The 15,062-nt window shown below is 39.1% G+C and overlaps 1 protein-coding gene across 1 annotated transcript in view; it reads right to left on the bottom strand.

Annotated features, from left to right (window-relative positions):
• The window catches only part of ME1 (malic enzyme 1), a 185,283-nt gene that overhangs the window by 28,293 nt on the left and 141,928 nt on the right, over window positions 1-15,062 (bottom strand). The window contains exons 7-9 of the mRNA XM_056343876.1: window positions 11,902-12,011; window positions 2,104-2,201; window positions 253-366 (exon numbers count right to left, since the gene is read on the bottom strand). Of these exons, the coding sequence (XP_056199851.1) occupies window positions 253-366; window positions 2,104-2,201; window positions 11,902-12,011 (322 nt within the window). The remainder of the gene's footprint in view (window positions 1-252; window positions 367-2,103; window positions 2,202-11,901; window positions 12,012-15,062) is intronic.

Below are 15,062 nucleotides of genomic sequence, written 5' to 3'. Positions count from 1 at the left end.
GCAGAAAGATACCCTTCATTATGTCTTCATCCCTAACAGAAATAGAGAAGGAACTCCAAGCGTAATAACGCGCCCCCCGCCCCCAGCAGCATGGGAGTCTGTCATTCATTTAATACACATTAGAAAAGAAAAACAGCTTGCTATGTCAGGAGAGATAAATGTAGTTGCTTTCACAGAAAATACCTTCTTGCCTTTATCTGCACACTGCAAATAACTATCATGACATTTAAAAGACTGAGAAAATTGCATTACCTTTACTATTAATCCCTTGGAGTCAACCATCCATATCCTTTTGATAGCTGCATCTTTAGATATCCCTTCCTTTTCCATAGCCATAACGATAAGGTTTGCTATCCCCAGCGCAGCCTGAAGGAAAGAGAAGAAAAGTAGCATATAAAACCAAAAATGAAAGAAAACCCCTGCTTATTTCTTTCCTTTACCCACTATTTTAGGAAAATTTCTTGATTTTATTTAAAAGTGGATTTTTTTTTCATAAACTCTAACGAACTGTTGCTACCATTTGGTAATTAGAAACAATAATGTAGCTAAATAATATAATCTTAAATCATATAGATTAAGTCATAGTATAGATAAAACTTAAGATAGCATTTACAGTGTGGAGAGCATTATAAATGTTTAAACTCTAACGAAAAATGCTAACACTGACATTTATTCCATGTAATAATCTCGGAATATATTAAACATTTTTTCTTCTGTGAAATATTTTGTTCATTAGGGTTTTTTGGTAATTTAAACTAAAGGAAATCACACTCTGCATACCAGAAAGTAAGATGCAATCCTAAAAGATTTTTTGCTCTTATCTTTTTCTAAAATGTCCATCAAGAAGGTAAGCCTCCTTTTACCTACTGTTCATGTGTCTTGTAAGTCTAAACTTGGCTGTGCTCCCAGTGAAAGCAGAGGCAAGAAAAATTCACTTATCAATATTTTGCTGAAACATGTATCATTCTTACTGGATTTTGTAATATTTCATCCAACAGATCAAATGTCATACAGATACAGGTTTAAAAACAGGCAACAAAATGAGCCAACAGACCACTCAGTATTTCTGAGTACCAACTCACATGCATATTTATGGGGTTGATTCTGTTTCATGTTCTTTTTCAGTTTCAACAAGAATCAAATGAGATTCCACTTTAGTTAGCAAATAAAGTTTTATTAAGAATGAGTTCCCATGGCAGGGATGATATCTACCATTACACGCCTTTGCAGCAACAGGCACACTGACAATACTAATGAAAAAAAACAAACGTTGGACTCCGTGGATTCATCTGCCTGTTGAACATGGAGCAAAACCAGGGGAAGGAACTTCAGAGAGACAGACAGTCTTTATGTACAAAGCCATTGACGTGCCAGACACAGATGCAAGTTGTTCTGAAAACTACAGACCTGATCTCAGTACCAAATACTGAATCAAATTAAAGATATTTGGACAAAGCTGGATTAGTATTTTGCGCCTACTGGGGTGTTTGGTGAACATGAATATTTTTCAGAAGCCCGCATGGGGCTGTAGACTTCATAAAAGAGATGACAGCTAGCCACACTGTAGGTAATTACAACCTTCACTTGTGTGTCAGTGGCTTAGAAAATTACACTGAAAAATTGGTATAAAAAAATAATGTGCATAAAAATCTTCAGAAATTGATAATCTCAACATGCAGAATACTGAAAAACTATATTTAATGACAGGAAAAATGAAAGGAGCACTACTTCTTACTAAATAACACTGACCTTGGTAAATACATTTTATTTCATTTCTCTTTGGTGGCTTGATACATTTCCTCATCTTTCCAAAAAATTTGGTTTGTTTATATTGACAGCAATTAAGTAATTTATAGCTGAAGAGCTAAAACCTGAAGTTTTGATAAGAGAACAGAGCTCCGCAAAATGTCTTATGAAAAAGGCTTGACCAGATGATCAGAGGTTTTTTTGTAAGTTTACATTTTAATTAAGAACCAACTTTCAGCAGGTGTTAGTGATCATTCTACTTATTTAATCTTCTTGTTAACTGGGTATATGTAACTTGATTAAATATTAAGAAAAATCTTCATAGTACAGTTTTTCCTGATGTATAAGAACACATACCTCTCCAGCTCCCTGGAACAACACTGTGTGATCTGATAACCTGTTCTTGGTGATACGCAGAGCTGCAAGAAGACCTGCGACAGCCACAGATGCAGTTCCTGAAATAAAAAAACCACGAATATATTTGGTTATTCTGGAAATAATTACAAAACATTGTATTTTAAATAATTCCACAGCATCTTTCACCTAAAAGATACAAGTATTTATGGCAGTAACAAAGAGTTCAGTGCAGTTGTTCTATTTTATTCTTATGTAAGTTAAATGCAACTGGGGATATCTTCAGAGTAACATTAAGTAAAATATGATTGATCGATTCTACTGGATGGCCATAATGGGTGGGACATTTGAACTATTAAAAAAAATTTTGGTTATGACCCTTTTCAGAAGGAAAAGGTGTGAGAGCCCAGACAGAAGTATTTTGAAGGACTCCAGATACTGAAAATTAAAATCCTGGTCTAATTTCTTGAATAGATATACTTCAAATACATTAAAATACAAGAGTAAAATAAAACTTTATTTCTCATGGGGATGTTGTCAGAGTAGAAGAGCAAACTGTGAACATTTACAGAGAGGCTAAGCTAGCTGAAAGAGTAAGTCCAGCTTATTTAAGACACCAACTACCCTACTGCCTCTGAAAGCCCTCAGGACTCAAGTTCACTGTGAAATGGGTTCCAGCATACTAGCACCTAAAACACTGGAAGTACCTTTTAACTCTGTCTTTCAGTTATGCCACAGTGGGGGAAAAGGCAGGGGGGTTGGAACCAGATGATCTTTAAGGTCCTTTGCAACCCAAACCACTCTATGGTCCTATGATTTAGTTTTATGATTTAGCCTGTGGAGGCCTTTCTTCTCCAAATCAGAACCACAAAGGTTAAGATACTTGTCTGCCTTTGAATGGAAAGATTTTGGTCCTCATCAGGAGAAACACCTATTAATAAAAAGTAGGGCAAAAAAGTAGAGCAAAAGAGGGATCTCAAGCAGGCGTCTAACTCAAACCTGTTCCCAATGGCAGGATCAACCATACATCTGTGATTTCTGGCAGACCTTTGCCTAACTTGTTCCTACCATCTTCTTTTGAACACTCCTATGATCTCCTCAGCAAGCTATTCCAGCACTTCAATATATTTTTTGTAGAAAACTTCAAATCTAAATGTTTTTTGGGTTTTTTCCTTCTTCTGTTTTGGCCTCTTGTTTCCTACCACTGGAAAACCTGTTCTTTTCCCTTTGCAACAAGATGTATATTATCTACATCTTGTTATAATGTCATACCGATACAGATTAAAAAACAAGCAACAAAATGAGCCAACAGACCACTCAGTATTTCTGAGTACCAACTCATGCATATTTATGGGGTTGATTCTGTTTCATGTTCTTTTTCAGTTTCAACGAGAATCAAATGAGATTCCACTTCTTTAGTTAGCAAATAAAGTTTTATTAAGAATGAGTTCCCATGGCAGGGATGATATCTACCATTACACGCCTTTGCAGCAACAGGCACACTGACAATACTAATGAAAAAAAAAAAAACATGTTAGACTGTGGATTCATCTGCCTGTTGAACATGGAGCAAAACCAGGGGAAGGCACTTCAGAGAGTTAATGGTGGCTAATGATGTCCAACCTGCTTTCCTTATGTGAAACAATCCCATATCTTCCACTTTTTTTCAGAAAGTCATGTTTTCTAAAACACTTAGCACTTATTTCTCTCTTCTGGACTTTATCCATTTGTTTCTTAACTTTCTTGAATTGCAGCACCCAAATCTATACACAACACTGCAGCTTAATCATTAGCACTGCTGAGTCTAGCTGTCAGCTTCTGTCAGGCTGAAGTATTTAGCAACCAGGACCTGATATCTGGCTCTTCTGATCCAAAGACCAGTTAACTCCCCCCCAGAAAAGCCTACTGGAGGGGGGAAGGCCTTCTTCCATGGATTACTGACTTCAGGTAACAAGCTTGTATTTTTCACGAATGATCATTGTCACTAAAGCCCAGGCACAAGGTGGACTGAAAAAAGACAGTCAAGAGTCCTTATTCCTGCAAGGAACTTGGATCCACTAAATACCAGGGGAAAAAAAACTAAGAAAGTGCATCAGTTTTCAACAAGTTCACAGAACCCATAAAGACATCCTGTGGATGGGGAATATGGCAGTGTGGCAGATCATGCCAGCAGAAAATTTGTGCTCCATGTGTCTTACTAGAGGAGATTCCCAAGAACCAATAGCAGGCAGCACTGGTTTCATCAGGACTGAAAAAACTGTTTCAGCCACTAACAACTAGGTACTGAAAGTGGAAAAATGGGTTTCGACAGTCTCTGAAGATTAATGATGACTATTTGATTTGGAGAGAGTTGAACAACAGGGAGAAAAACACAGGCCCTAAGATGTCCCCCTTGTTCAGTTCTGGAAGTAAGAACCAAATTCTTCCTTCTCCAGGCAGCAGCTGCCATTGACTAACCCAAGGAAACCAAAGATGAAGCCATAAATGATTTTGAGAAACCCACAAGAACTTGCAGGAAGGACATCTGCTGCTCCCGTTCCTGATCACCGCAGCCCTAACTGCAACTGTCTACAAGCCACCCAGTGGCTCTTGAGAGGAGATTCCACATTGCTACGAATTTTTCCTTCAGAAAAAGTGTGAAATAGGTACGGCCGGCCCCCCAGAAGACTTGACCCAGACTATGCACATCGGACATTTGCCCTCAACATGCAGCTCCCCTGAAGGATGTACTTTCGCTATTCACAAAGTCTACTTTCATAAGCCAGGCAAAGTTTAAAGCTGAGGTAACAGTAATCATTACATTAACCTCAAGGACATGCTCAAAATAGGTATTTAGATTGCAGGTACACAGACCATTAAGTTTCACACACATGTAGCTAAGGAACTAAAAGAATGGAAATAGTAAGCAGCCTGGTACTGGGTAAACCTCTCCTTAAAAGACATCGTTTCGGTCTTGAAGGCTGGGCTTGAAACTGTGGTTTATAGGTAGGATCATCTGAATTTCATGAATAGTCACTTTTAAAAAAATAAATAGTAAACCTTAGTAAAATTTAAAAACACATATTAGAGTTAGAAGGCCCCTTAGAAAGTAACTTTTTGAGGTAAGTCTACCCAAACAGTTCAAACACATGTCTTTAGAAGTAAAAAGTTTGTTACGTGCTTTTGATTATGACTTTTCCTTTCAATCACCAGAAATACAGGCCACCTTGTTCTCAGCTCACTTAATGTTGGGACCATACAAATTTGTCATTTTTAGTTATTTAGTCATTTTTATGACTTGTTCTGAGAGGTGAGATCATCTGCTCTCTTCTCCCTCATTACTAAATAAAAAAATTCTAAAAAATGGTTCCTCTCCAACACAGCTTTGGGAACAACAACTGCTGGGCTGAGACACTTCCACCCCACAGTATCCAAGAGCTAGCTTGTTTCTTTCCCAGATGCAATTAAGTCTTCCTCTGGCAAGTGCCAAACTGGCAAAGGCCAAAAATGGCAAAAGAGAGAAGTCAGACTGCGCTCTCAGTTTCCCTTGGTACTCTACCAAACGCTCCTCATAACCAGCAATAAAAAAATCCCATCCTCTCGTTGGATGCCAAATTCTTTCTTCTATTTTATATTACGCAGCTGTGCTTGCAGGGGAGGAGGAAGCCTACATGGCTCATTCCTAAGACCATCCAGCTGGTCTGAAAAAGAAAGCTGAGCTGGAGCACTGTAAGGTCCTGCTTCTAGTCGTTGAAGACAGAAGTTGTGGCCACCGCAGCACCCTGTCCTCATCAAAGGACTTCTCAAAGAGCCAGGAAAGCTGCTCTTCAAGCTGCTTTCTGGCAAGAGAGATAAAATGAAACACCGTAAACTTATAACGGGTGGGAACGGTGGGATCCTGCTTATCTTCGTGGCTGATGTACTGTTGCTAAGCTTGTTAGCCAGAAAAATGGACTACAATTAAGTATTACCAGTTGGGATATCTTTACTAATTCTATTACAATACTGTCTTCTGTTTTAAGGAAAAAGAAAAGAGATACATTGAATGTCAGTAACATTTTGCATTGATTATTTACACAGGATGTGAGTTATCACTACCTGTATGCTCATTATAAGGGTAATTCATAACAAAGGTTATAATAGCAATATATAAAGGCTTAAATAACACATTCCTCACGAATCATGATTTGCACAGAAGAACTGCTCTAAAAATGGTATTTTAAAAAACCTCCACATCAGTTTTATTCAGCCATTTGACTCTAAAAAGCATAATAACTCAGTTTATTAGATTACTGAACCCACTATCACTGCTGCTGGCAGTGGCTGTCATCACTCCTCGTCAGCAGCTTCCCTTATTCCTTCCTATTGAAAGGGGGGCACCGGCAGTGTGAATAGCAGATCTGTTTAACCGGAACTGCTCTGACTAACAGCATGACCTTAAATTTCACCCTGAATACTGACTTGCGTTTTTGAAAAGAATCAAAATGCAATTCACATCCGTCTGCCAAAGCCTAACCACTTCTTACGGTCATTACGAAGCAGAAACAGAAGTTCGCTGCTTTTCCGACTGTCATCACTATAGGAAGGAGAGAAATGGCTTCGCTTCCCTCTCCCACAGAGCACAGGTTAAATCCCTTGTGTGCAGAATAAGATAAGACATTGTTCGCAGATACGATTTTGAAAACCGATTCCATTTCCCCCAAATTTCTACAAGAATAACCATGGCAAGTTTAACAAAGGATATTTTCTAAAGTGGTGTCAACTGCTATGGCAGCAAACACTTCGTTATAGTTTTCCAGGAAGGTGAGTCATATCTTGTAAAAATATGGTAGATGTAAAATTTCAAAGGACACTATTCTTTATCAAGTCTTTGCTTTCTGTCCAAGATTCTTTAGCCTTACTTGTTACTGTAAACTGCACAAGTGAGCATGAATATGTCAAAGGAAATCCTAGAGAACACGGCCTTTTGGGGTTGGCACATTATAAATGCTTTGGAGCACAGAGTCTTCTTTCAGCAGATGCCACAATTAATGAAAAAAGGGAGAAAAAAGCCTCAAAACACGAGGAATAAGAACTTCATTTTTATTGGATGTAGCTTAATTTAAATTAGCAAGAAATGGCTTAGGGCACCGAAGCATTTGTCCATTATTTAAAGTTTTAAAAACTAAAAATTTGTAATCAAGTATGAATAGTTCCTTTATGTCATTTTCCCTACCTCATCTTAACATGCTAGAAAACAAGAAAGGGAGAGGAATTTCTGCAGCACATCCTAAAGTCTGAAGTATTCATTCTGGACTAAAAGTTTAGGAAGTGTTAAAAATAAAATCCATATTTCTCAATACACAGCATAATAGAAATCACATGTTGACACAGCCAGCCTGCCAAATAACACCGCATAGAGTGCCAGGATAAACATAAATCCATTCCCCTCTCCTATACTTAGTGGCGATAAAAGGTGAGCGTAAAGATCATATCTAAAAGGTGTAATCCTGGTTGCCAGTGAGGCCAGTACTGTGGCTGTGGGCAGTTCAATAGCACTGGCTTTTTTTCTCCTGGCCGTGAACTGGCTTTTCAAAGCTCTGCACGTGCACTGCCCTGCTCTGCAGCTGCAGCAGGCAGGCAGTGCAGAAGGGGAAAGGCTCCGGTGAAGGAGAACTGGAGCCCTGCTAAAAGAGCAACCCTTCGGTGTATTTGGAAAGGGATACGGAGCCCCTGAAGCGCAAGGTGGCTGAGGCTCAGAGGTCATCTGATGCAACCAACCCCCCTGCTCAAGCTGGGCCACCTGGAGCTGGTTGCCCAGGAACGTGGAGAGAATGGATTTCTTTTTTTAACCCATAAATACACATACTTGTATAGATACCTGGAAAATATGCAAAAGCTCCAGGGGGGAATTTACTTGAAAGCATACTGACTTCAATGTAAATTTACCCCTGAGTAAGAGAGGTGATATCCTCAATGTACTGCAAAAAACATGTACTTCACATAACCCTACAGTATATGTCACAATAGAATTTTTCTTATTACTTTATTTTTAAAATCCCAGTGTCTGTTCACCTGGAAGCAAATGTCACTCCGTATTATGAAAGAAGTTTTCTACAGTTTGCACATAGTATCAGAATTTGAGATATATGATATCAACATATGAGCCATTACATGTCATTCAACTTTGCATTTTCCAAATTCTTGGCCAGAGAAAGAACTGGAAGCCCCGTGCCCATCACAACCACAACAACAAACCGCAAACCTTCTTTACGACTTGACTTTCAAGAACTGGAATTTCCAGGTACCAAATGTATCATTTCCAATGTCAATGTTAAAAATAATTAAATCTTGAAAAGGAGAATGCTTTTGACAGAGAAATTCTGATTTCTGGGAACTGTGCTGACTTAACGTTAAATTGGTTATAACATAACTTCCAGGTATAATTTTCCTAATTATTCAAATGGCAGCCTGCTGAACATTTAGCATATATTTTAAATCAAACCACGCAAGTAAGATGGAATAATAATCATCTTAAATTATGTGTGCTCTGTATTTTTATTTTAGGTCTGTTTCTTTTGATAAAATTTTGATGCAATTAAACAGTACAGCTGTTAAAATCTAATGACATCTAAGGTCATGATGGATACCAAGGTTAATTCCAATCCAATGCAATCTCTCCATGTAAATATTTTTGTTGGCATAAAATACAGGCTTTGTCTCCATAATGGGTGAAAGCATTGCAACTGCGGGCACAGTGAAATAAGAACTATTACACTAGAACAGGGGTCCTCAAACTATGGCCCGCGGGCCGGGTACGGCCCCCCAGGGTCCTCAATCCGGCCCCCGGTATTTACAGACCCCCCCGCCGGGGGTTGGGGGGGGAACCAAGCAGCCGCAGATGGCCTCCTGCCACTTCATCCGCGCCGGCCCCCTGGTTAAAAAGTTCGAGGACCCCTGCACCAGAATAAAAACAGTATTATACTGCATAGAGAAACACTTATTTTGTGTAGATTGGCTTATGCTGCAGAAGTTTGTCATTGTCAGTTGAGACAATTTTGAAGTACAGGTGTGGGGAAAAAAATCAAAAGGCAAAAATCAAAAATTGAAATAATTGACCTGCATAGAGGCAGCAAGGCTAGAGAAATCTATGCCGCTATTTCAGATTTATCCACGTCAGCAATGACTACAACCAGCTACCACATGATAAGCACTGAGAGACCCACATAAAACAAATGCACGGCTCCCAAGATGCGCAAGCATGCCTTAAGCCCCTGACTGTACTCAAGCAGTGAAAACATTTTCAGCAGGCACACCAAAACCAAGGTGGGGTGGAAAGGGAGCGGTACAGCACCCTGCTCTGCCCCAGCTGGCTCTGATGAGGGGCAGGCAGGTACCACCAGAGCTGACTCCACCAGAGGACAGAATTTCGGACACTACAATCCTGGACTTGTACCTAGGACTTCTTTAACCGATCATAAGAGATTTGTTCAATATCCCCGCAGCAGGGAAGGGAACAGGATAGTTTTTCCAAGGGAATTTGCAGCCTCTCAAACTGTGAATTGCAACCCTGCCTCCTTCCAGGGGTCATCAAGAAGAAAACATCTTCCACCCTGATAAACAGCTTGCTTTGGCAACACAAGCCCCTGTTCTTCTTCTGGCATTGGTCCATTCCCAGGCAGAGGTTGGAGAGAAAAAAACACCCACATCTCATATCTCGAAGAAAATTCCACCCTGTTCTTAGGACTCCTTCTTCCTAAATATATTGGAGATGAGCAAAGCTATCAACCTGATCTAATTCAGGTATTTCTAAATGTTGTGAAGCTTGACATTATGATATTAATTAATATTTCTCCCATAGAGGAAATTATGATTAAAAAACCCCAATTTTGGAAAATGCTCCTTAATAATTAGGGAGAACCAGACAAAAGCATTTGTTTTGAACCCAAGGCTTTCACTGATATTTATTTCCAAGAATCACATTCTATATGTTTCACAGAGGGAAAAAAAAAAAAACAACAAAGCAGCAAGGTGATTTGTCATCAGAATAAAACTAAAGAAGAATCCAAGGAAAGAAGTGAATAATTTTTCCCTAAAGTGACACTATTGTTATTGTGTTTGTAAAAACATATTTGAAAATATAAATATGAAGAAATTCTCATAATTGCAGAGAGAAAAAATTCACCACCCATCCAAAACCCAAGACACTTTCTAGAATGATAAAATAAGAGCAATTTTATTATTCCAATACAGATTTATAGCAGTTGGTAATAACCCTGTTTGCCCTTGTTCCTAATTCCTTGAGTACAGAGCGGGGACATAGAAAACGTTACAAAGTAAAGGATGTGACCATGCTGTAGCAGGGATGGAGACAAAACTGTTTCCAGAAATTCTTAAATACATCTATAGGTGACCCTTAACGGCCAACCTTTAGTGGTTTTATAAGATCAGTGTTTTGGCAGACACTTTTTTCCAAATGTTCTGCAATGGTGTTAGGGACGTGCCGACGCCCTGCAAATAGGTGCGAGCTAACAGAAGGCAACTGCATTTTCCAAGTTACTACCTGCAAACGGGTATTCAGCTTGCCATATTTTCTTTATCTTTTATAGTGTCTGGCAGGAGTCAGGATTATACATTACAGGTTTTTTAGATCTGAGGTACTTAAAGGTCCTCCTCATTGCATCACTAAGATATATAGGAAGCCTTTTTCTGAATAACTGAAGGCAGTGAAAAAAGACACAAACCCTTCCATGAAACTTATTAAACATTTCTTTCAATTTCATATGGCTAGCCAAATCCCTAAACAGCAGAAAGATGAGGGCTATTTGAATCCACCACTATGTGCTGAGTCCCTGAAATAAGACCTAGGTTCCAAGAATGACTCAAGAATGACTTTCTGGAAAACTCAAGCTCCTAACACTTGGCTTAAAGTGTCACGGCAAACTCCCATTTTTGATCCTGTCACTGCTGAGGACCTCCATCTACCCAAGGACACATGAGGCGGTAAGAGGCAGATGGGTGCCCAGGGCCCTCCTTGAGTACCTCTCTCCAGCAGGTTGTCTGACTTCAGTCTCCTCTCACGGATTGGAGCCTACTGCCCTAGAGAAAGTTATTTTCCAGTGCTGTTTTCCTGACATGAAATAAGGCAACCCAAGCAGCAGCATCTGCCACTTCAGCCTTGCCTGTCTTTACTTTCAGGAGGGAAGGGACACGATGCCCATCTAGACTGATCACTGGGGGAATCCCCCTTGCTGACGTTTCCCATCCTAGATCTTTTCCTTTTGCCAGCTGCTACAAATTATTCCGATGGGAAAGTAGAGTCAGGGGGATAATTTCCCTCTAAAATTGAAAGCAGCCCTGAGACTGCAAGGAAAATTAGAAGGATATTTAACCGAGTTGTCAGTTTAAGAACTGAAATACAGACTGACATTTATCAAGCAAGCTCTGCTGCATGGAGGAACAGTGAAGCAGTTGTCACTGAAGTGACATAAAAACTGAGGGAAGTACAGTCCAGGCTTGAGCTTTGACATTTGCCCAACGATCTGAAGTTAATAATTTATATGAGAAAGCCATTCACACACTAAACTATTAAAAAACCCCTGAAGAGTGAACATCTAAACAAAGCATGAAGCATAATGAGAGGGGAGACACCAGGAGCAAACACAGCTCACCAGAAACCCAAGCTGAGGAAACCCAAAGCAAAATGTGACCAGTACTGAACACCTCCAAGCATCACAGGAAAGCTGATACATTTTTCTCCCTCTGGTACATGAATTCAGGCTAATTTTTCTGGCTTGTCAGCATCACAAAAATGAAGAGAAGAGAAGAGAAAGAGTCTGTTACCTTGAATGTCGTCATTGAAAGTGCAATACTTGTTACGGTACTTGTGCAGGAGGCGGAATGCATTAGCATTAGCAAAATCCTCAAACTGAATGAGGCAGTTCATGCCATACCTGGAAAGACAAAAAATTGTGCATCACATTATAAATAATAAATAATTGTATGTTCAAAAGCTATTCACGTTTGCAGTCAGATTCTGAATACAAGTATAATATGATTTATACATCTACTAATATGTTTCTGTCATATTCTGTATCTTTACATTCATATAAATTGTCTAGAAGGCATAATTAGACTACTAATACACTTTACTCAGTTCTAAGTTAAGAATAAAAGATCAGGGAAAAAGGCTTTCATCTCTCTGCAGACATCTCAGCAGAAGTCTTCACTGAGCAATCAGCTAGTGAGCAAAAAAATGGGCCCCACAAGGAAGGTAGTGAAAAGGTAACACGCTCAGAACACGGATTTTATTTTATTGTCATTATGCAGGTCAGCAGCATGCTATCACTCCCAACACTATGCTCGACCATTCTTATTATAAAAGAGGTTTTGATCAGAAACAGGGTTAATCTAGACAAATGTTAAACATGTGAGAGCACTTTAAGGAAGGGAAGTGATAGCTGCAAACGTGAAACACGTTACGCTTGGCTAACATACAGTGAAACCTGGGGTATACGCAGAAACACATACACCTACTGTTTAAATGGATTGTCAAAACTGATTTTTTGATATTAATACTGGATGTTTCTTAAACAGCACTCTACAAATCAATGTTACCACCATCCATTCTGCTGTTTTCTCATCCTTGTAGCTCGTGAAGCAATTCAAACTGACATTTCCTGTAGTACTTTGAAATCTCTATACGCTGTCTTTTGAAAATATAGTACACAGTTGCATCAGATGAGCAATTTCTATCATTTAGCTGATATGACTATTTAGATAGAGGCCAGCTCAACAGCAGGGGAAAGTAACTTCTGATGAACCTTGTGGTAACAGTCTTAAAGTTAATGCCAATTGCTACATTTTCTGGACACAATTTACTGTGTTACCTTGCTGCCTTGGGCCCACTGTGCACCGAGGCTGCACTACCAACACCGAGCCAAACCCAGCATTTTTCTAGCATAGGTAGGTGCCTATGTTGACTTCAATAGGCATAAGGGATCTCAATAATATCTAAAAATTATCAGAGAGGGGAACAAGAGTATTTTTTAAAAAAATAAGGAAACTCCAGACTCCTGGCACTAGACTCATATGCCAGTACCTAACAAGTAAAGAACTGCTCTGGTGTGCCAATAAGGTAACTCCTAAAACGAAAGTTAATAATAAGCTAAATTAATTTAATATTACTACTATGCATCCTCCAGTCCTTAGATGTATTCCAACAGTACTGCCTCTGGATTCCTTGCTTAACATTCCCATATGGCATTTTCAAATAGTTTCTTAAAACAACAACAACAAAAACCCCCACAAAAATCCTAAAAAACATTGAAGACATTTTTAGACAAAAACTCTGTAAAGACTGAATTCAAGCTCACGGCACACTGGCAACTTTAAAAAACCCAACCCATAGCTTGATAACTGTCAGTCTCATAAGGGGGGTGGGGTGGGTGGAAGTAAAGCAGGAAAAGTTTAAAATATAAGGTTAGTTCTAAAACCGTCTCTACAAGTTTGGAACTGGAAATACCACACAAACATTATCCCACCCTGGAATAATATTCCAAGAAAAGTTCTTTAAAACCCCAGTATCTTAAACTGAAATAAACCTAACGACATTTTGCACAGACTAAGGAACCATTTGATTAAGAATTTAAATTAGTATTGCATTAAGATGTTGCTATGAAATTATTAACGCTAGGGTCTAACAAGGCAAGATGTCAACAGCACATGTCCTGTTTGAGGAGGTTTTTCCTTATCTGCTAACAGCACAAATCCAAGAGAGACAATCAAGCAGTTCCTGCTTCATCCAGAAAACCCACACATACACCTACCGAGCAGTTCAGTATAAATAATCTACTCCAATTTTAATCGAGTTTTACTCTAAACCATACATGTGTTTGGCAACCACATTAAGCAAAGCCATCAATATAAGGAAAAGGACAAAAATTCCTTTAACTAAATTAGTTTCCATGGAAATCACATACTTACAGCCATATTACAATTAACCAAAACTACTGGGATTCCACTGGCAGGAATGGTAATCCCTGCTGAAAATAAATACATCTTCAGGTTTTATGGAAAAACCTGGACTACTTCAGCAGCATAATGACAGGCAACTGTTTATAAGAGAATTTGGTGGGTCAGTAATTCAGTACAGAAAATTACAATGAAGTTCAAACAAGAAAGTGGAGCTACATTTCAATAATTAATTTAAATTTCTAACCTGATTCAGTATCTGACATGAATTTCTGTGATTCCGTAAGGGTCCAGGAGCTGGCAGCTGGATAATAATATCAGACTGATGAGATTAACACTCTGGAATCCTGGAGCTTGGTTAGAAATGTTTCTTGGATGTAATTAACCCAATGTCTGTCTCTTTATTTTACCATATATAACATTCCATTTTCTCATCTGTATTTGATTTTTCTCCATTTACTTACCATTACCTTTGTAGGCATGGATCAAAACTCCCTGTGAAGTATATTAAATCAGTGTCCCTGTAGAAAACACTCATCCTATACTGGGCTCACTATCCATACTAGTACTCTGAGCAAGATACCATGGCTGTTTAATGAAAATGGAAAAAATGCAGGCAATATAATTCTGGGCCTTCGTGATTTTGGGATCATAGCAGGAAAATTTCTAAGCAGCAGCCTTATTCATTGCAAGTGTTACACATGACACCCAGGTAGAAACCTGAGACTTCAGTGCTGGCCGTGACCAGTCGAACCTCATAAGATTTGTGAAGTTTGAGGCCTATGACCTCAAAAGAAATCTAATGAAGTCCAGTCACTGGGTACCCATGACAGACAAGAAAACGACAGTGTTTCTCTGCTTGGGGTATTCCCATTCCCAAACCCACTAACAGATGAAGCAATACAAAATAGTTAATCTCTGGCATTCCAGAAAATCCCCTTGCAATAATGAATTGGCTATGAAGGTGCCACACAGTTCTGGAAGCAGTGACCACACCAAAACAGCCATCAGTCCTTCTATGACTTCCACAT

This window comes from Falco biarmicus, chromosome 6 (genome assembly GCF_023638135.1).
Source record: "Falco biarmicus isolate bFalBia1 chromosome 6, bFalBia1.pri, whole genome shotgun sequence".
Classification (NCBI taxonomy): domain Eukaryota; kingdom Metazoa; phylum Chordata; class Aves; order Falconiformes; family Falconidae; genus Falco; species Falco biarmicus.
The sequence above is the reverse complement of the archived record's forward strand: the minus strand, read 5'-3'. Positions and strand labels throughout refer to the sequence as shown.